Genomic DNA, 22214 nt, shown 5'->3' with positions numbered 1-22214 from the left:
AGCCACGCGGCAGCATGTGAACGGGCGGTCAACTACCTAAAGCTGCTGAGCTGGATTACTAGCCAATCATGTGCAAATAGCTATTCGGTGGGCAAGAAAGGATGGATACGACCACGTGACTTCCCGTAACAAATAAACCAAACCGTATTCGCATGAATCCATTTACTTTCTCTGATCCAGTGGTTGCGTCACAACTGTCTAAACCTACAAAAATGATCGGACGGACGGCAATCTACCACTTTGTCTCCTAGTCCATCAATGATTATATATATATAAAAATAATAAATAAATAAATAAATAAAAACCGGGGTTTTTTCATATAGTTCACACAAATTTTATTTTATTTTATTTTATTTATTTAATTTGAAAGAAAGTATTATTATATTACTGTTTTTTCGCATGGAAACATTTTAATTACGTTTCCTATGGAAGAGGAAAAAGGGAAGAAAAGGAAAAGTTAGACTGAAGAAAGAGAGAGACAGGTTTTCCTGGAAGAAGAAAAAGGAATAGGTAGAGAGGATAGGATTGAAGTGGGAGTAGAAGAATCTTGAAAAAGGGTTGTTTGGATGAGAAGAAAGCTTTAGAGAGAGAAAGAGAAGAAGGTTGAAGGAGGATGGATGAGAATGATATTGAGGTACAGGGGTTTGAGAGGGAAGGATCAGGAGCATTGGATACAAAGAACTCATTGAAAGAGCCACTTCTTAAGAGTAGGATCAATAGTACTTCTCAACTTGCCATTGTTGGTTCCAAGGTCTACCCCATTGAGAGCCTTGATTATGAGTATGTTAAACCCTTTTCATTGTTTTTTCTTTTTGTGATTGCTTTTTTTATTTTTTTATTTTTTAAATTTGTTATGGTTGATCAGCGTATTAGGTTCTCTTTAGTTGATGGAAATTATTGGAAAGAAGTAAATTTTGATACCTTCTTGTTTGTTATGTTTTTGTTTCGGATGAACAGTGAGTTGGAAGTTTTGCTGATTAATTGTTTTTAGTTTTACCTTTTGCATCGGGGAGGAAAATTTATGGAAAAGAAGCATATTTGTTCTTGTGTTTTGTGTTGTTTATTATATGTTTTGAAGGCCATAAATGAAAAGAAAAACTATTTATTTGTTTATATTGTTATTATATAGAAATATTGTTGTTATTTTATTATGATCTATAATCAACATAATTGGTATTAAGTTCATGTAGTTTTTTGTTATGGTTCTTAATTTGTTCTCTCCTTATGATTTGCTTTTTTTCAATAGCTCTTATTCTTTGTTTAGAAAAGCAGACAAAAATGACAGAACAAAACAATTTCTGTTTATTTGTTGTTTTGGTCTATTTACTACATCGTTTTTCAGTGTAGTTTCTGTTTGATTGCCAGAAAAATGTTAAAAAGATAGTTCTAATTGTTATGTTCTACCGCTCCGTTTTTAGTCAATCTTCATAATCATATAGTTATATTGGCCTCTGTTGACTGCAACTTTATTGTGATTCGATTCTGGAAATGATATTGCTTAATAGCTTTATATGTGATATTATGTTTTGCCTAATTTTTTTTTTTTTTTTAATTTTTTTTCCTCGCTCTTTTTTTTCTTGTAGGATTATTGAGAATGACCTCTTTAAGCAGGATTGGAGATCTAGGAAGAAAATTCAGATAATCCAGTATGTTTTCCTAAAATGGACACTTGCTCTCCTGATTGGGTTGTCTACAGGACTAGTTGGTTTCTTTAATAACCTTGCTGTTGAAAATATAGCTGGTTTCAAACTTCTTCTCACCAACAACCTCATGTTAAGGGAAAGGTAAGGCTATCTGACACTCCCCGAAGTTTTTTTAGTTTGCTAGTGCATGAGTTCTTTATCTACTTTATTGTATGGATCTCTATAATCTATATATATGTATGTATGTTTGATACACTTGTTTTGGCTTGTTTACTGAGATAATTCATGCTTGGGGCACAGGCATGTTTATAAACTTGTAAGAAATTGAGTAAATATGGCATGACTTTAACTCTAGTGCAGGTATTATCAGGCATTTGCAGCATATGCCACTTGCAGCCTTGTTTTGGCCTCTGCTGCAGCAGTCCTTTGTGCTTATTTTGCCCCTGCAGCAGCGGGGTCTGGTATACCTGAAGTGAAAGCATACCTCAATGGTATTGATGCTCATTCTATATTGGCTCCAAGTACTCTATTTGTAAAGGTGAGAAGTTTTCTAAAGCACTGTTGTTTCTGTGACAATTGAAGTATAAGTTTAGTTAAATACTGAAACATTGGTAGTTGGTGGCCCTCTGCCTGAGCAAGAAAGTACGTTAGAAGCAAATTTGCAATGATATTTGTTCTGAATTTGGCAGATTTTTGGTTCTATTTTTGGAGTTGCTGCTGGATTTGTTGTGGGCAAGGAAGGACCTATGGTACATACTGGTGCTTGCGTAGCATCTTTGTTGGGACAAGGTGGTTCTCGCAAGTATCACTTGACATGGAGATGGCTTAGATACTTCAAAAATGACCGAGACCGAAGGGATTTGATTACTTGTGGTGCTGCTGCTGGTGTAGCAGCTGCTTTCCGTGCTCCAGTTGGTGGGGTCCTTTTTGCACTTGAAGAGGCAGCTTCTTGGTTTGTCTTTTTCTTCCTCTGTCTCTCCATGTGTGTGTGTGTGTGCTGTGTTTTGTATATGCGCAGTGTATGCTAGATTTACATGGTCAGCAGCTATAAATTTTTCACTGGTTTGAAACATAATCACTGTTTTTTAAAATTTTCTCTCGCTTTTGCATATTTGGGTTGCTGAAAGCTGTATTGACAGCTTTTCTTCTACTGCTATATTTTTATTGCTCTTATCTTTTATCTGTCTTATCTGTCTTCTGAAGGTGGAGGAGTGCTCTTCTTTGGAGGACATTTTTCACAACAGCTGTAGTAGCAGTGGTGTTGAGAGCTTTCATGGGAATTTGCAAGGGTGGTAAATGTGGACTATTTGGGGAAGGAGGTTTGATCATGTTCGATGTTAATTCAGCAAACACCATTTATAGCACACCAGATTTACTGGCAGTTACCTTTCTTGGAGTTGTTGGAGGCATTTTAGGAAGCTTTTACAATTTTCTGGTGAACAAAGTCCTCCGCTTTTATAGCTTCATTAATGAGTAAGCCCCTGACCTTTCTCTAATGGTTGTATGTGTCGCCGCATTACTGTTAATGAAATGTACATTGGTTATTGATAAATAAATTGTTCCATCATACATAAACCAATAATTTGCTCTTTTTTTTTTGTGGTTATACATATTGGAAATGTTGTGGTTAGTTGAAGAGTGAAGTGCTTGAGATTATGAATAACGAACAGTGGTGTTTTTTATCTTTTATTTCTTCATGTTAAATTATTATTATTATTATTATTTTCGTAATCACTTTTTAAATTGTCATTATTTGGTGAAATGTTTCAAATTTTGGTTTGGCATAGAGTTTCGTTTATTAGTCAGCACAAAACTTTATGCATACCTAAACTACTCTGTAGTATTTAATGTTGCTCAGTATTGTGAATGAATTGCAGGAGAGGTCCTTTATTCAAAATTCTTCTTGTCATGGTTGTTTCCTTATTGACCTCCTGTTGCTCGTATGGCCTCCCATGGCTTTCACAGTGCATTCCTTGTCCCCCTCACATGGAGGATCAATGCCCCACCGTAGGTCGCTCTGGAAACTACAAGAATTTCCAATGTCCACCTAACCATTACAATGACCTTGCATCTCTCGTTTTCAATACCAATGACGATGCTATCCGCAATCTATTTAGCTCCGGCTCTGCAAAGGAATTTCATCTCTCTACTCTTTTAGTTTTCTTTGTTGATATCTATTTTCTTGGAATAATCACTTATGGAATTGCTGTTCCCTCTGGTCTCTTCATCCCTGTAATACTTGCCGGAGCCTCTTATGGACGCCTTCTTGGCACTCTCCTGGGTTCACTCTCCAGTCTTGACCCTGGTCTCTTTGCCCTCCTTGGTGCTGCATCCTTTCTTGGTGGTACCATGAGGATGACTGTTTCTCTTTGTGTAATACTTCTTGAGCTTACTAATAATTTATTGATGCTTCCATTGATGATGCTGGTTCTCCTTATTTCAAAAAGTGTGGCTGATTGCTTCAACAAGGGTGTTTATGACCAAATTTTGGTACTGAAGGGACTACCTTATATGGAAGCCCATGCAGAACCATATATGAGACAGTTGGTTGCTAGTGACGTTGTTACGGGTCCACTGGTTACATTTTCTGGGGTTGAGAAAGTGGGGAATATATTTCATGCTTTGAAGGTAACAAAGCATAATGGATTCCCTGTAATTGATGAGCCACCCTTCTCAAATTCCCCGGAATTGTGTGGTCTTGTTTTGAGGTCTCATTTACTAGTGTTGCTTAAAGGAAAGAAGTTTTCGAAACAGAAATTGATGACTGGGTCAGATATTATGAGGAGGTTCAAAGCACATGATTTTGCAAAGGCAGGATCAGGTAAGGGAATCAAGCTCGAGGATTTGGATATCACAGAAGAAGATATGGAGATGTATGTTGATCTCCATCCTATTACAAATACGTCTCCATACACAGTAGTCGAAACAATGTCTCTAGCTAAAGCTGCAGTACTCTTTCGGGAACTTGGCCTAAGGCACTTGTTGATAGTGCCAAAGACAACAGAGGTAAGATGCATTCTTTCTTTATTTATTGATGCTTCTATTTGAAACATGCTTAGAAAATAGGATAGCAAACAAGAGCAAGAACTTATCGATTCGTGTATGTTGTCTTCTAAGTAGAAGTGGTGCAGTGTCCATGATTGTCATTCTTGTTCTTGGATAACTTCATTGTTATCTTCATTATTCCATGTTGTTTCTATATCATCTCTAAATTTTGCCCCAACCTTGTCTGTTTTAATGAAAGTTCTCCCCAAAATATGTGAAAGCTAATGTTGTGAAGCTGTTATAATTTTCCAGAGGCCTCCAATCGTTGGAATCTTGACGCGGCACGACTTCATGCCCGAGCATATTTTGAGTCTCTACCCAGACTTCCATCATTCTTATAAGTAGATACATACCAGCTATGAAGCTAAGCATTTTGGCACATTCTGGTATTCACTTCATATGAGTTTTACTGTGTAATTATATATAGTTATGAATCTTATTATGGTAATTATCACATATAGATTTAGGTTGGAGACATAGAAGGGATGTTACCCGAGAAAGAAACAATATTGATAAGAAAATTATAAATGAGTTAAATATAAACTTTTGTCTTCCTTCTTGGCTCTCTTGTTGGTTTATAAATCTTTGGATCAGCATTACCATGTTCACTTATTTTTTTACATTAAGTAAACTTTATTTTTATTGCATTTGAAGAATTATATGTTGCCCATCTCATTGTATAAACAGGGTTCAGAATTGTCTTTGCTTTTCTTCCATTTTTATTATTGTCAAATGCATGTGTATCTTCTTAATAGGATGATCTATAGACAAAATTTGAAACTTTTGGATAAATCATTTTTCCATTGGCTAACATAAAATAGCTTAAGCACGTTCCACAGGTTTTTACAAAATTAATCAAACAAATTATTGTAGTGCAATGAAGAATAATACTTTGCCTCGAAATTGTCACCCATGTCATTTTGTCCTCCAAATTGAAAAAGCAAAAAATAAAAAATAAAAATACATTATCCCATTTTCTTTTGATCTTACTCAAGTCATGTAAATTTAACTGAAGTAATCTTTCAAACCTTATGAAACTTATAAAACTAAATAGTGAGTTAATTTAACATAAAAGAACAACTTAAGAAACAATAATCCTATTGCAGTCACCAAAATTTTAATTGAGATAAATAACCCTACGTTATTTAGTATAAAAAAATTTAGTAAATAAATTTGATTACTTTATAATTTAAGAAAACAAATTGTAATTAACTTTTATTTTTTTAATTTACAGCACAAGGACATAACTGAATTTATCTGCACTTAGATGATGTTGAGAGACCATTTTAGTGCGATGACCCGGAACCAGTTTGTAACGGGTCTAAATTGCCATTGTGCGTGCTGCGTAGGACCTCAAAATGTCCCTATAGAATTTAGATTTTTTTTTTTTTTATATGATCATTTACAATGATTCCCCAAATTCTTATCCATCTCTTTATGTCACTAACTTTTGGATTTTTATTGATTTCTTTCTGTCATTTTTCTGAATATGATACATGTACCGTCTGAAGGGATAGTCCGGTTGTTAAAATAATCCAAATTTGAATTTGAGAACTTTAATATAAAAAAAAGAAAGAATTTGAGCTATTTCTTTAGAAAATTATAAATGCAAAAAACATTTTTATTTCTCTAATTTTCAACTATAAGATGTTTATTTAAAAATAAAAAAATCCAGCTCTTGTACTATTTTTGGATTAGGATTTTAAAATAATATTATAAACTAAATAAGGAAAAAATCTATCATTTTTATGTCATTCGATAAGGTATTGGTTTTTATTTTATTGTACTTAATTGTTTTATAGTTTTTTAGTATTTATTATTGTTAGTATTTATTGATGATAATTAAACATTCTAAATAACCATAACTTTGGAAAAAAATAATATTATTTAAAATTGCTTTTTTATTTTAAACTTTAATTGAAATGCTCAGTAAATTTTTATTGATAGACAAATTACATGCAATTAATAAAAAAAATATAAAAAAACTGATTTTTAATCTAAAAATATAAAAAATGAATTTTTATTTATAGGAAAATATTTAAAAATGAAAGGACTAAGATGCAAAATAGCATAGAAGTTTTTAGAGGGAGAGTGAGGAAGAGAGAGCGAGAGAGAGAGAGAGAGCAAGGTTTGATTTAGAAATTTCTCATTCAAAATAACCAAAAAAAAAAAAAAAAATTCCTATTTTCCTCATCATTACTGCAGAGGAGAAAAGGAGAAAAAAATAAAAATAAAAACAAAAACCACCACCCTCTCTCTCTCTCTCGTTGTTTTTTTCCAATTTTTTTATTTTTATTTTTATTTTTTGAATCTCCGTTTCGTTTCCGTTCCTTTCCTTTGCCGGAAAGCCCTAATATTTCTTCCCATTTTCAGATCCATTTTTTTCTTTTCAATTCCAATCTTTCTCTTTCTCTTTCTCTTTCTATCTCTGCGCTAAATCCATGGAGGCGATCGAAGAATTAGTAGAGCTCGCTGATTCTATGCGCCAAGCCGCTTCTGTGCTCGCCGATGAAGATGTCGATGAAAAGTCCTCTTCCTCTTCCAGACGCCCTTCCACCTTCCTCAATGTCGTCGTGCTTGGCAATGTCGTAAGTTCCCTTTCTAACATGCATGTATTCGATTTATATATATATATATATATATATATAGATACATCTGTGTGTCTGTGTTTTTTGTATTATATCCGTATGGGTTATGGCAGTTTATGTAGGTTGTGATCCATTGGTTATTGAATTATGGATGCCGATGGATTTTTCTCGCATCGAAGGCAATTTTTTTTTTCATTCTTTTTTTTTTGTTGTTGTTGTTGTTGTTGTTGTTGTTGTAATTGTTGTGGTTTCGGTGCGTTGCAGATTGATTGGCTTCCTTTGGAAATGACAGGGTTTTGTTTATTGGTATTCGATGTGCAAAAATTAGAGCTTGTTTGATTTTAAAGTGAGAGAATAAGAAATATACGTCTAGTATGCCAAAACCAGTTGTGTGTTGCGATCCACAAAAGATGCAGGATTTGCAATTATTGTTTTCTCCCTTGCCTATATTCTGGATGGTTGCGTCGGGAAAAATTGTAAGAGAAAGTATATGGTAAAAAGGCCCATAGACTTGTAGAATCGAATCCTGTATTATCATTTGGAATTTTACATTGGTAGTTCGGTCATAATAAAGAATCATGGTAGGAAAAACATTGATTGAAGAATCATAAGTTAGTTTTATTTGTGTGAGTTCTGTACTTGCGTTTTTAAGAAGAAATGGAATAAAATTATTGTGCGCATATATGTCATTGACTAGGAGATAGCTCCAATTTTTTTGGCTTAAATTTTTTGTATTATAATTGAGAATGTTGTATATATGTTCATATTCGTATTCAGGCTTATATTTGTATCATATTTTATTGCCTGGTTGGTGATGCTTACACTTCAAGGCTTAGTCATTGTTGTAAACTGCAAGACTGTTGCAAGGTCAATTCAAATTGATGCATTTAGTTGGTCCTTCTCAACTGAATCCAGATTTGGTGAGGTCACACATAGAACTAGAATTGTGTAAGGTTTTTCTTCCGTGAAAAACTAGATTGGAAAATATATCTTATAAAGTATAATTTGAGATTCTTTATGGTGGCCAGATTAGATATTGACTCTTTTGTCGGATATGTTTGTATGATTATTATTCTTTTATAATTTAATCATCTTTTTCACTGTTAATATTATTTTTTGGTTATTCTTTGTGAACACATTGTCTAGGGTGCTGGGAAATCTGCTGCTTTAAACAGTTTAATTGGGCATCCTGTTTTGGTGAGTTCTCATTTATGCTTCTTCATTCAAATCTTAATTTCTTCTTGACGAGTTTCTCTAGCCATTGCGTTTTTCTTTAAAATGGTTTATTAATCAATATTATCTCATTTACAGCCAACTGGTGAAAATGGTGCTACTCGGGCTCCCATAAGTATTGACTTAAATAGAGATAGTTCCTTGAGCAGTAAATCTATAGTCTTGCAGATTGACAATAAATCACAACAGGTTTCTGCAAGTAAGGCTTGATCACTTACTTGAACTGCTTCTTTGTTGCTTGATACTTTGTTTTGCTGTTATGGAATTGTTCCAAACATATAGCTTCATGGTAGACTTCATTAATTTGGTCTTGTAATTTCACTTTTTGTCCTGTGACTTATCAACTTAGTGCATTGTAGGTGCCCTGCGGCATTCTTTGCAGGATAGACTGAGCAAAGGTTCATCGGGCAGGAGTCGTGATGAAATATATCTAAAACTCCGTACTAGTACAGGTAGCCACTCGTTTTAATTTGTATTGATTAAAACAATAGAACTAATTTGGGTAAGTTAAGTCTTCATCGCTATATCTGACTTTGTCACATATGGCAACTAATGAGATAACGTCTTCATTTTATTTTATTTTTTTCTCTCTTAATGTTTGGGACCTTTTCTCCTGTAAGTTTTAGATATGGTCAGTGCTCACATTGTGTGGTTGATGTATATGATTTATATATTATGAATTGAACTGGCTTGTCTTCATTTGGATAGAATGACTTTAAATTAAATATATTTTTTTAAAAGAAAAGCTGAAATATATCTACAAAATGTCTTGAAAAGATGATATTTTTGTTTCCTATCCATAATTTTGTCTTCGTCAGCTCCCGTTTCAGTGAAACACTGTATGAGAATCATATGCATATGTGTAAAAGTTTCAAAAACAATGTTTTTTTTTGCCCATGGGCACCAATTTCGACTTTCCATGTTATAAACAAGTTGACTTCTTGATCTTAGTTCATTGTATTCATATGTCTGTTAAATTGAAAGAACAAACCAATATTAAATCTGAAAGTCGCGGTATTTCTGAGAAAGTTTTCACTGCTAACTTATCCTTCTCATCAAGGGAATTGAAAACTTGGAAGTGTTCAAGTTTTAGTATTGAAGACTGACCTGTGACCAATGTACAGACTGCATGGGTGATTGTGCCATGAATTTGGTATATTTAGCCTGCCATTTTATCATTTGGATCATATGAATACTCTTCGTATCTTTTAGGATCTAATCAGAGCTTGAATTTATATCTTGTATGGCATAGATGCTGTAAGTTTTCAAGGATTTATTCTTAACTATCCCACATGTGATATTTGAAGAACAACTTATAAGTACGCGGTGGTTTTAATAAAATTGCGTAATAAACCTTTAACTACCTCTCCCTCTCTCTTTGTCTCTCTTACACACAAGCACACACTGTTTAGAAACATTATGCATACCCACACCCATGCACACACAAAAACATACATTATTTCCTAATATAGGCTATCTTTGCTTATCTTTATCATGAATGTAAAGTCATGATGGTGCACATTTTCTTTGTTTGTGTTTCGGTGTGTGCTTATTTGATTATATTATATATATATATATATTTTTCATTCTTGAACCCATGAGATTTACTTTGCATTATTTATGATGGACTATTTTATATGTACAGCTCCTCCATTAAAATTGATTGACTTACCTGGACTGGACCAGAGAATCGTGGATGATAAAATGGTGAGTTTTGAGTATATTTTGTTCGGATGTTTAAAAACCTTTTTTATTTTTTATTTTTTAGTTTTGGTTTTATTGTTTTCTAAAACAAGCCAGTAGAACGGCATTTCTTGACTTCAAAACCAGTTTTCATTAAAAAAAAAAAAAAATTGGAAGAGACCATAATTTTCTCAATCCCAACTATCTTTTTTCGCTAACTTTTTATTTTTATTTTTATTTTTTTTTATTTTTTTAATCTCTTTCATTATTTTCTTTAAAAGTATTGCCTACATATTTTGTAAGTTTACAAACTTGAAAATGCCAAATAATTTCCAATTTCCCTGATTATCACAAAGCGATCTTGTTTTTTCAAATTAATAAACCATATTAGTTTTCTTTTAAATGATGAACCAAAAGCACCCTTAGATTTTTATATCTTAATAGAAAGAATTTACGGCCATTACCACTTGTCCTGTTGGTAAACCATTGGTATTACCTTTTTGTAAGATAAACCAGCAGCTGTGTATTAGTTTTATGCTTATGGCACTCAATAGTTTAATTATGTTATTCATTTTAACTTTTCTTTTTGCAGATAAGTGAATATGTTGAACATAATGATGCTATTTTGCTAGTAACAATACCTGCTATTCAGGCACCAGAAATTTCTTCGTCACGAGCCCTTAGAATAGCAAAGGAATATGATCCAGAGTGTAGGTTTCCTTGGGCTTGCATCCGCTTGTATCCTTGTCAAAAGAAATGTTATAAACTATTATTCTGTTGAATGTATTCTATTTGTTAGTTGCATCCTCATCATGATATTTTTCATTTGATGTTTCCTTTCCTTATTTTGTTGCAGCTACCAGAACTCTCGGCATAATTTCTAAGATTGATCAAGCTGCTAGTGAGCAAAAAGCCCTTGCTGCTGTTCAGGCTCTTCTCTTGAATCAGGGACCGCCCAAAACATCTGATATTCCATGGGTTGCCTTAATTGGTCAATCTGTTTCAATAGCTTCAGCTTCTGGAAGCTCTGGATCAGAAAACTCTTTAGAAACCGCTTGGCAGGCTGAGAGTGAAAGTTTAAAATCTATATTAACTGGAGCTCCACAGAGCAAGCTTGGTAGAGTAGCTCTGGTGGATGCCCTCGCAGGCCAGATTCGTAATCGCATGAAACTCAGGCTTCCAAATCTCCTCACTGGGTACTTGACTCCCTTTTGGCTTCTGATTGAACTGTTTGTTTTCCATTCAGTTTTGATTCTGTATGTTTTTGCATGCCTTATTTCCTTTTACATTTTTGGCCTCGAATGAATTGAAACTTTTTTACAAGTATAAATTAGATTACAACCTTCCAACTCAATAAAATTAGAAATGCTGGATTATCCTTAAACTCCGATAAAGAAGGTTGGTAGTCTATAGATATTGATTATTGTCTTCGAAAACCCTTCCTCTTTTTTTTTTTCCCCCCTTCTCTCTCTCTCCTCCAGCCATACTGTTCAAAAGAAAGCTATTGACTCTTTTTGACCTTTAAAATTACTTGTCAATTGAGATATCAAGAAAATTCTTTAATATGTGATTCTTTTTGCTTTAATGTTGTGTGGCTAAGTTTATTGTAAACTTCTTTTAATATCCTGTTTTATGCCTTATGTATTAATTGGACTTTTGAGTATAATTTATAGTTCTTTATGATATATTTACTTTAAACTCACGTACAGACACATGTCAGTATATTTACACTGTTATCATTTTTTTTATTTTTTTTTTCTTCCTTTATTGCAGGCTTCAAGGAAAGTCTCAAATAGTGCAGGATGAATTAGTAAAGCTTGGTGGACAGATGATTGAAAGTGCCGAAGGTAGTAGAGCTCTGGCTTTGGAGCTCTGTCGTGAATTTGAGGACAAATTTCTCCTACACGTAACTGGTGGTGAGGTTGGTAGCATCATTTAAAAAAGTGTACTTCTCTATTAATATCCAGCAGAAACACAAAGACAAGCATATTTCCATATTTGTAAAATGGATTGGAAATTTATGGTAAAGGAAGTGAGTTTGAAATGTAGTCTGCTAGGAGTATATGTGGTTGTTATTTACGTACTAGGCCTTAACAATGGATGACTACTTGCTTCTCAGTTTTAGGCACACCTTTCAGAATGGGAAGTCCACATATTTGATAAACCCCTAAATTTAGTCCTGGTCCACACTCCTGTCATTGCTTGAACTTTAGAAGCTAAAACATCTGTGTTAATATTTATTAATATAAAAATTTACACATTTTATGCTCATTTTTAATATAAATATAATATTTTTAGAATATAATAATTGTATAAGTATAAATTTCCCTAAATAAAGGAATATATATATAGAGTAATTTATATATAATTTCTAAATATTAATAGCCTTGACAACGTGGATGGAATTCTCAATAACGACAAGTAGATTGCATTTTTCTTTAAGTTTATACGTGCAGAATTACTTTTATGTGCACTTTAATACTGATTTATAATCTTGTATTCATCAATGTTCTACTGCCATATAGGAACCTAGAGTATTTGTATTGTTTGTGGTATGATGGAATGTAATGATGTCCGCTGGGGAAAAATGTCCTAAATATGAAAAATGGTAGCTAGTGATTTTCTTATGACCCATACCCTAGAACAATTTACTATACTTTATTTTCCCTCAACGTGTTATACTGATTTTTGTTCCGTACAAGAGTGGTTGTAGGTTAATTATTTGTCATTCATGATTTCTTATGTCATAATTTGATTTCTCTTGTTATTATGAAAATTGTCTCTAAAATAATTTAGGAATTCCGTTTTCAATCAATACTTATGTGAAAATTCTTTTACAGGGCAATGGTTGGAAAATTGTTGCTAGTTTTGAGGGCAATTTTCCTAATAGGATCAAGCAACTTCCCATTGACAAACATTTTGACATTAACAATGTGAAGAGGGTAGGTTTTCTCTATTAATGTCAATTCTTTTGCCTACCTAGTACATATAATGATTTTACATTCTTTTCTTTTAAAATAAAAACAGCTCTTTATTTTCTTATTTATAATTCTTATCTCTCGCTTTTTTTTTTTTTTTTTTGGGTGGTTTCTTGCAGGTTGTCCTAGAAGCTGATGGTTATCAACCTTACCTTATATCTCCAGAAAAAGGGTTAAGGTCTTTAATTAAAGGTGTACTAGAATTGGCAAAGGAACCATCACGTCTATGTGTTGATGAGGTATGCTAAACACTTTAATCTGAGACTTCCATCACTTTTCTAATGCCCTCTTTGGGATACTTTTATTTTTTTTCTTTTGTGGTTACTTGTTCCTTGTTACTTTTAAGCATAATAGAAGTAGAAGTTATTGCTTCACAGTTAGTTCTTTAGAATTTTGTGTTAAAAGGGTTTTAATTGGGCAATAATGGTATTTGCCATTTTTTAATGGTTAAACTAAGAATTATAAAAGTTTCGTTTGAAGTTTTTTACAACTTCTCTTGTTCTCTATGAGGAGCCTTGTAGATGAGTTCTAGTTTTGGGCCTTTTGGCTAAAAGCTCTTTTGAGAAATTGGTCAAACACTCCCAAAAACTGCTTTGAGCCCTAAAAGCCAAAAGAAAATTTTAAAAGCCATGCTGAATGGGGCCTAAGTATTACAGGGTTTTACCTTCTTTCTATAAAATAAAGAATTGTTTGAGCGCGCACACACACAGTCACAGTCACATTGATAGATTATATGAATTAACATAGAGCACAAGGATGGATATGCCAGTCTTGATGGAAGGCAATGGTGATGGAAACATCAGGAAATTCTTTGGAATGATAGATATTTGGTTGAAGATTGAAAAATTTTAATGAAACATTAGGAATTGCTAAGTTGATAAATAATGCCTCAATAATGCTAGTAAACTTTATAAATGGTGCATTAATGAAAAATCTTTTATTAAGTAAACTTGAAAATTGAACACCGAGGTTAAAGAATATCTTTATTTCATTAATTTTCGTTAGTTGATAGTGCTCATTCACTTTAGGTACTGTCTAAATAATACTAATTAAAAACTAATACGCCTCAGACAACAGAGAAATAAGTTGTAACCTAAATAATATTATTAGAAATTTATTTTACCTAAACTACTGTAGAGGAATTTAAAGGTTATCCATTTTTACTCCATGTTGGAAGGAGGTCTGGTAAACAGTAGGAATGCTACCTCCCTTTTTTTTTTTTTCTTGGTTTAGTTGTTGGTCTTGAGGATTCTTCATCCTCTCAAGACTACCTGAGTGATCTTTTTGTTAACAAAGTTTCCTTTCTTATAGAAAAATGTTATGGAAATAATTAAGGTGAAAACTTACCTCAAGTTATGCACTGAAAAATGAGAAAAATGGGTAGTCTTTGAATGCCCAAAAAGAAGTGAACAACTTAATTTGATCCCAAAGGTAATTAATATCATGAACTTATCCATGAAAATCCTTCCATTTCTTTCAAACCCTAAAACGCAGAGAAAACTGCACATCTCCATAAAGTCTTCGCTTTCTTATCACCTCTGAAACATGATAGACAACCAATGAATAAAGAATAGCAGCATCTAGGATAAACCCAACTTCTTTAAAACTCTAGCCCAAAGAAATGCAGCAACCTCACAATGTAAAAATAAATGATCAACGACCTTGCTGTTTTTACTGTGCATGATACACCATGAACTGGACAAGCTAATATGTGGCTCTCTTCATTCTAACAACTCAAGAGGTACTAATATTTCCATGAGGTAATGCCCAAATGAAAACAGACATGCTTTCCATATGATTTTGGATGGCTTGCAAACCAGGAAACACGGATGATTGGTAAAAAAAAATTAAAAAAATAAAAAAATAAAAAAATAAATTGCATGAAAAGATGTCAAAGGAGTCTAAGAGAGCATATTATTGCATGAAAAGATATCAAATGAGTCTAGGAGAGCATATTATCTTATCAGAAGTATTAGGAAGAGGGATTGCTAATTGTTCTGATTTCCTTTTTTATCATGGAAAATGTTTCTACATATTTATTCTATTTCCTTATGTAACTGAAAGGATATCACTCTACAAGTGATTCTTCAGATACACTTTTTAATTGAAAATTTGAAATTCTAATAATACAGGTGCATCGCGTACTCGTGGATATAGTGTCAGCAGCTGCGAATGGTACACCTGGTCTAGGAAGATATCCTCCCTTTAAAAGAGAGGTAAAAAGTCTGTCCAGACGTCGATGTAGATATTTACTTCCTAAAAATTGTGCATATCAAGTCTGTTTTTGTTTTTTTGGTCATTTTGTAATCAGATTGTGGCAATTGCTACTGCTGCACTTGACGTGTTTAAAGTTGAAGCCAAAAAAATGGTAATTGCTCTTGTCGATATGGAGCGTGCCTTTGTTCCACCTCAACACTTCATTCGTTTGGTGCAGAGACGGTATGCTTACGACAATTTATTATGTGTTGGATTTTTTTATTTTATTTTATTTTTTAGAGCAGCATCTAACTTACCTTTTGGGTTTGCACAACCTTTAATTCTGAAGGTTAAGTAATAATCACTTGGTGGAGTTTCTAAATGGCCATATGCAACCATGCTTAATTTATTAGAATTGTGTAAAATATCTTAACATAGATTCTTTAATTCATGTCGCCATGCTTTCATTTATATTTTTGTAGTTAATTTATTGGAGGTTTCTTTGATGATCCTATGTTGTTTCCTTTGTTGTGCGTTTTTAATTAAAATTTATCATTTGGATAGTATTTTGTGTAAAATATTTTAACATAGGTTCTTTAACTCATGTCGTCATGCTTTCATTTATGTTTTTGTTGTTAATTTATAGGAGGTTTCTTCAACGATCTTTTGCTGTTTCTTCTGTAGCGCATTTTAATTAAATTTTATCATTTGGTTAGTATTTAGTATGTCTATTTGATCCTTATTTCTTTTCAATAGAATGGATAGGCAGCGACGTGAAGAAGAGCTAAAGCATCGATCTTCCAAAAAGGCTACTGAGGCAGAACAATCCATGTTAAATAGGGTGTGGCTTCTTTCTGTTAATAGTATGACTATTGTATCTTATGTGTATAAGGGATTTAGTGTCTCAATTTTTGTAACAAGCATGGTCCTGTTTTGGTTTTATTTATTTATTGATTATTAAAACAATGTCTATTTATTGCATGGTGAAGTCTTTTTTGATATGGATGCTGTTCCATTCATATTTGCCACTTCTTATAATAGGCCACAAGTCCTCAGTCTGGGGTTCAACAAACTGGAGGCAATTTAAAATCAATGAAAGAAAAATCTGGGGAGAAAGACGGACAAGAAGGATCTGTATTGAAGACTGCAGGCCCTGGTGGTGAGATAACAGCAGGTTTGTTCAAAAAATGGTTTCTATGATTGAATTTCAACTTTTGTGGCTTGTTTCATTTTTAGGTTGGACCATTTCTATCCGTGTGCTAGAATTTATATATTCTGTATGTAGCTTAACTGTGGATTGTGACATATTAGATGGCTTGTATGGTTGATGCCTAGGATTTCCATTTAAAAATTGTCATAGTTGAGCTTGAATGCATTAAGAGTATAAGTGTAAGCAATTACAAGAATATTTCTAGTGGAACATCTTTCACAATCCCTGGAGAGATTAGCTACTATCAAGAAAAAGAATATAGGTGTATTAGTATTTGGGTTCCTGGTAGGGAGTTGTTTGTTGGCCTATAAAAGAAGCACCAAAAAATTTTCCTTGTATAGGCCCTTTGATCAAAATATATAAATGTTCCATTTTTTGGTATTAAATTTATTTGCTGTATGCCACATTTTACGACCAATGTTTTCTTTGTATATGTCCAAATTCACTAATTTCATTGGAGCCCTTGAAGAACAGCAATTTGTTTTTCTAATCTAGACTTTTCTGTTTATATTATAATCAAATCTTAAACAACTTAGCATCAACATATGTTTTCGCTGCTTGTGATATCATGTTTGACCTATTTATATACATGCTTATGTTTAAATCCAAACTCACATGTGCATGCATACATGGATGCAAAATATATAAATACATATATAGGTACATTGATATATTTATAGATATGGATAAATTTTTGTTTATGCAGGATTTTTATTGAAGAAAAGTGCAAAAACAAATGGATGGAGTAGGCGATGGTTTGTTTTAAATGAAAAAAGTGGCAAGGTTAGTAGTATTGGAGTGCCTTGATTATGAAATAGGAATAGTGTTACCTTAAACCTGTCAGTCCCTGTTTTGATGTCAAATGTTATAGTTGTACGCTTTTTGAAATGGGAGAAAACATTGCTCAAGTTTTGGTGAATAGCATTGTTGCTTGGGATTTCACTATTGGTGTTGTGCCTAAACTCTGACTGCTTAGCACTGTGTGAGTACATGACTGCAGATTAGAAATGGACAATGATGCTCAATAGGAATGAATGTATGTAATAAAGTAATCTTTAAGCCTCCTATTATAGCAAATTTTTGTTGACCACTGTGGTTCAGTTGAAGACATAAAAGCATGTTATTGATAGTTACGATGAACAAGCTTATTGATTTATTTTCCCAGACAAATATTGATGTGTTTCTTGTTTTTATTTGAGGAAATGATATATTTTCATTATGAGGGCTATGATGATACTGCTTATTTCTATGATTTCCACTCTTTTGGTAATGTAATACATTTTAATTGAAGTCAGCTTTTTGTACCTTTTTTTTTTTTTTTTTTGGGCAGCTTGGGTATACGAAAAAACAAGAAGAAAGACATTTCCGTGGTGTCATAACATTGGAGGTATGGAATTGTGGATGAAATGCAGAACTTATTTTGTGCTAGGAAGAATATCCAAGAATCGTCCATTTTATTCTTTTCTTGTTATATTAAAATTTGCTGGTTTAATTCCCATTTTTGTAGTTTAAATTTCTTTGGTTGAATAGCTGAAATTTTGTTAATTTCTACATTAGACCATAAGTTGCTCTGATGTTCATATTGTCGTATGTATTTCTATAGTGAATGTGTAGCTGACAATATGATTTCATTTGACAATGCTATAAATTGGTGTAGCATTCATATTGTTGTGTGCATGGCTAGAGTGTTTTTTGGTTCATCCTGTTGCATGCACATGTGTTAATGGAGTGAATCCTCTCTTTTGGTTCATAAAATAAATTTAATAGTACCTCGTATAAAAACATATGTGAATAATACAAGTTACAGTTTGGTTCACATATTCCTAAAGAAAGCTATCTGCTTCTTCTTCTTCCTTCTCCCTCTCCTCCTCCTCCTCCTCCTCCTCCTCCTCCTCTCTCTCTCTCTCTCTCTCTCTCTCTCTCTCTCTATAGAGTGACTAAGACTTTTTTTTGGAAATTTTATCAGTTAAAGTCTGGTAGGCTTGTATACCTGTAATTATTGTTGGGTGAATTAATTATAATTAAATCTTTCTAAGCGTAGTCTGTCTTTTCAACTTGACCTTTCTTTTGGTATGTATAACAGCACTTTTCTTGATGCATAATATCATTTTCTTCTTGTTTTGAAACCAAGAAATATCATGTAACCATCGTCGTCATTATTATTATGGTTATTTATATTGTTGTTGTTATTTCTCTTAACCATTGTACCATATGATATTGCTTCTTGAAATGGATGAAGAGAATTAATTTACAGCTACTTGGCCTCTTTTCTCTCTTTAGTTATATCTTGAGATTCAAAATTGTGCACTTGCATCATTTTAAACCATGTGATATGCTGATGCAATTAGCTATCCATGGATAATTTGATCAGGAATGCAACATTGAGGAAGTTTCTGAGGAGGAGGAGACCTCTTCAAAGAAGTCGAAGGATAAAAAGGCAAATGGACCAGAGAAAGCACCTAGCCTTGTTTTCAAACTAACTAGCAAGGTTCAATACAAGACTGTTTTAAAAGGTATTAGTGGTCATGGTCAACAATTTTCTCTTTAGAAAAACACTTACTCTATTCTGTTTGCAGTTTTTTCTTTTCCCTCTTGTTTTTATTTTTAATTATTTTTATTTTTATTTTTTAATTTCAACCTGCATATCTCATAATTTTCATTGAATTTTTGCAGCTCATAGTGCTGTTTTGCTGAAGGCCGAGAGCATGGCTGATAAGACTGAATGGTTAAACAAATTAACGAGTGTTATCCTGGCTAAAGGAGGTCAAGTAAAGGGGGAACCTGGTCCCCCCTTGCGGCAAAGTCTTTCTGATGGTTCTTTGGTGCGTCTATTGCATGATGCCAATTGAATGTTCTTGTCCCATATGATACAATAAGTAGATGAAGATCCTCTCTTGAACTTGCTTTAGATTTTCCCAATTCACTTCTTGCACATTGGAAAATGAGGTCCTTGTTCATTTTAGACATCCTTATTAGATGCACAATTTTCTAGGATGATTTTATGATAATTTTGTGTTATTTGACATATGAATTTCAATGAGACAAATAATCGATTCCTGTTATTTGTTGGCATCAGGCATGTTGTTGACCTTTTTGTTAATATCATTCATAGGATACAATGGCACGAAAACCTGCAGATCCTGAAGAAGAGCTGCGGTGGATGTCTCAAGAAGTACGTGGTTATGTAGAAGCTGTACTTAACAGCCTTGCTGCCAATGTTCCAAAGGTCAATTCATTGCTTGAGTTCCAATCATGGTTTTAATTATGTTCCTATATCATTATGAGTTTTTGTTTCTAAAAGAAGTAAGTAATTTAGTTGTTTTCTATTCTTGTTGAGCAGGCAGTTGTCCTTTGCCAAGTAGAGAAAGCAAAGGAAGACATGCTTAACCAGTTGTACAGTAAAATAAGGTTAGCACTATATTGGATTCCTTGGTGTTTTAGACTTTGAAGACTAATGCAATAACTTTAAAATATAACAATACTGTGCAACGGTTAATTGTAATGAATTTAAAATATGACAATACTCTGCAACGGTTAATTGTAATGAAGATATTTGTGATTTTCTAATGCTTTGATGTGCTCTAAATGCATTGTAAAATATACAGGACAAATTTATGTCAATTTACCCCTATACCAAATTTGTTGAACATTATAGTGGAGAATGGAACCTGCTTGCTTATTATATTTATTAAATTTAATTTCCTATTACTTATGTTAATTATGTAACGTTGTAGCATAGTGGTAGTTTCTCAATTGTATCTTTCTTTTTTCTCCATGGATAAATTGGTTGTAATAAATTAAGTGATAAATTTACACTTTCATTCGTATGGTTAGTGCGCAAAGCTCAGCAAGGATTGAGGAGCTCCTTCAGGAGGACCATAACACTAAGCATAAGAGGGAGAAATACCAGAAACAGTCTGCTATTCTTTCAAAACTTACAAAGCAACTTGGCATCCATGACAATCGAGCCGCTGCTGCGTCTACCTGGTCCAACGGTGGTGGAGCAGGTAAATATAGCTACAAACATTGGTGACCATCTTATGCTTTGTATGTTTTTGTTGGGTGTCTGAATTTGAGATCACATAGCAATGGGACACTAAGGTTTCATTTGGTAACATGATTAATTTTTGGTTTCTGTTTTTTTATTTTTTTCTACTTTAATTGTGTGTAATTTGCTTATGTCAAGAGCTAAGTTAGACATTCTAAACAACTATAAATTTGACCCAAAAAAAAAAAAAAAAAGAAATTTTGTCACATTTGGTGCTTTTATTTATTTATTTTCTTCCCTAACTTTATAGCCAACTTAGATGCCTAACAAACTCTAATTACAACTAACAAAGACTTGACATAAGCAGATTACACGCAATCAGGTAGAGAAAAATAAAAAAACTAAAACTAAAAATCAGCCATGTTACCAAATAGCACCTAAATGGTTCCAAATCAATTTCTTAGGGTTGACAAAATAATTGTTTGTAACAGCATATAAAAAATATTTGCTTTTAGGACTAAATTGGGGCAGCTGTGTTCATATGATTATTTGAAAAAAATTTCCAATTTTGAAACGTGAAAAGGTTATGCATTGTTGAAAGATTCAGTTTGCAAGGCATTCATATAAAGTGCAGAACCTTGCTGTACTCCAGGCCCTTAGGATTTTTAGGTCATTCATTAAAATCTTTTACCGGTAAGAAGTAAACTACAAAAAGGGTTTCTTTTCTATCGAGATTTTTATGTTAAAAGTTTTGTTGTTGTGATTTTGTAATGTATTAGTCTTGTTTAATGATAGAGTTGGGCTGAAAAGTTAGCTCTTCTGAAGCTTATTCCTGGGCAGCATTATCTTCTGGTAAGCGACTAGTATTTGGGATGACAAATTGACTAGTGCAACTAGACTTGTGCTTGGTGACAGCATGATATTGTTTTACATCATGAATTAAGAAAATTCATTAATATTTCCTTTTTTATATTTCATTAATGTTTTATTTGTTTTTCATGAAACCATTTGTACAGATAGCAGCAGCAGCCCCAGAGCTACTTCATCTGGTGATGATTGGAGAAATGCATTTGATGCAGCAGCTAATGGTCCTGACCCCTATGACTCAAGGGGTCACAACCGACGGTACAGTGATGATGCAGGCTCAGGTTCTAACTCAAGCAGCCGCCGCACACCCACCCGCTTGCCACCTGCTCCTCCGCCACAGTCAGGTTCTTATAGATATTAGACGAAGCAACCACTTCAATAACATTCATACATTCTTGTCCAAGGGTGATTTGTTCCAGAAGCGTTTAGCAAGGGCGCATTATGATACATTGCATTGTAAGAGTGGGAATAGGATTGTAGATAGGTCTTGCAGTTTACAGAGATTTGATTCTAGGGTGGGTTTTACTCCTACATGTCATCAAGAAATTTTCCTTTTTTCTTCCATATTGGAATAGTGAGGAGGAGCTTTTTCCATTTTTTCCCTTCTCCAACACTAAGATGTATTTGTTGTATTAAATTTATTTAGATTTATAAATAGATACAACAGGTATGCTAATTCTTTTAGCCTGTGCTGACAATTTATGATTTAATAATGGTTGCTCTTTTTTTTTTTTTTTGTGGTTTTCATTATACAGTTAATGTTGCTACTTTTATCCTATTTAT

At 33.2% G+C, this 22214-nt stretch overlaps 2 protein-coding genes across 4 annotated transcripts; both read left to right on the top strand.

Moving 5' to 3' along the window:
• The first annotated feature begins 385 nt into the window (after positions 1-385).
• Positions 386-5242, top strand: LOC107425381 (chloride channel protein CLC-c). Its single transcript, XM_016035383.4, has 7 exons — positions 386-780; positions 1584-1784; positions 2004-2181; positions 2333-2595; positions 2847-3116; positions 3521-4649; positions 4941-5242. The coding sequence occupies exons 1-7, from the start codon at positions 614-616 to the stop codon at positions 5031-5033; spliced, it is 2301 nt and encodes a 766-aa protein (XP_015890869.2). The 5' UTR covers positions 386-613; the 3' UTR covers positions 5034-5242.
• A 1614-nt stretch (positions 5243-6856) lies between these two features.
• Positions 6857-22115, top strand: LOC107425373 (dynamin-2B-like). Of its 3 annotated transcripts, none has more exons than XM_048478975.2 (23): positions 6857-7276; positions 8423-8473; positions 8588-8708; positions 8869-8961; positions 10155-10216; positions 10785-10902; positions 11049-11388; positions 11966-12113; positions 13033-13134; positions 13290-13409; positions 15303-15386; positions 15482-15609; positions 16123-16207; positions 16408-16540; positions 17283-17359; positions 17907-17963; positions 18948-19089; positions 19250-19398; positions 19689-19802; positions 19917-19984; positions 20411-20583; positions 21360-21416; positions 21581-21719. In XM_048478975.2, exons 1-22 carry the CDS (start codon positions 7130-7132, stop codon positions 21368-21370), a joined length of 2523 nt encoding a protein of 840 aa, XP_048334932.2. In that variant the 5' UTR covers positions 6857-7129; the 3' UTR covers positions 21371-21416; positions 21581-21719. The 3 variants fall into 3 exon arrangements, with proteins under 3 accessions (XP_048334932.2, XP_048334930.2, XP_048334931.2); XM_048478974.2 differs by lacking the exon at positions 21360-21416 and adding an exon at positions 7541-7752 and having other exon boundaries at positions 7136-7276; positions 21581-22115; XM_048478973.2 differs by lacking the exon at positions 21360-21416 and having other exon boundaries at positions 6859-7276; positions 21581-22115.
• Positions 22116-22214: the final 99 nt, after the last annotated feature.

The sequence above is a fragment of the Ziziphus jujuba genome, chromosome 7 (assembly GCF_031755915.1).
Source record: "Ziziphus jujuba cultivar Dongzao chromosome 7, ASM3175591v1".
Lineage (NCBI taxonomy): Eukaryota > Viridiplantae > Streptophyta > Magnoliopsida > Rosales > Rhamnaceae > Ziziphus > Ziziphus jujuba.
Note: the sequence above shows the minus strand (reverse complement) of the source record. Positions and strands in the feature narration are given on the sequence as shown.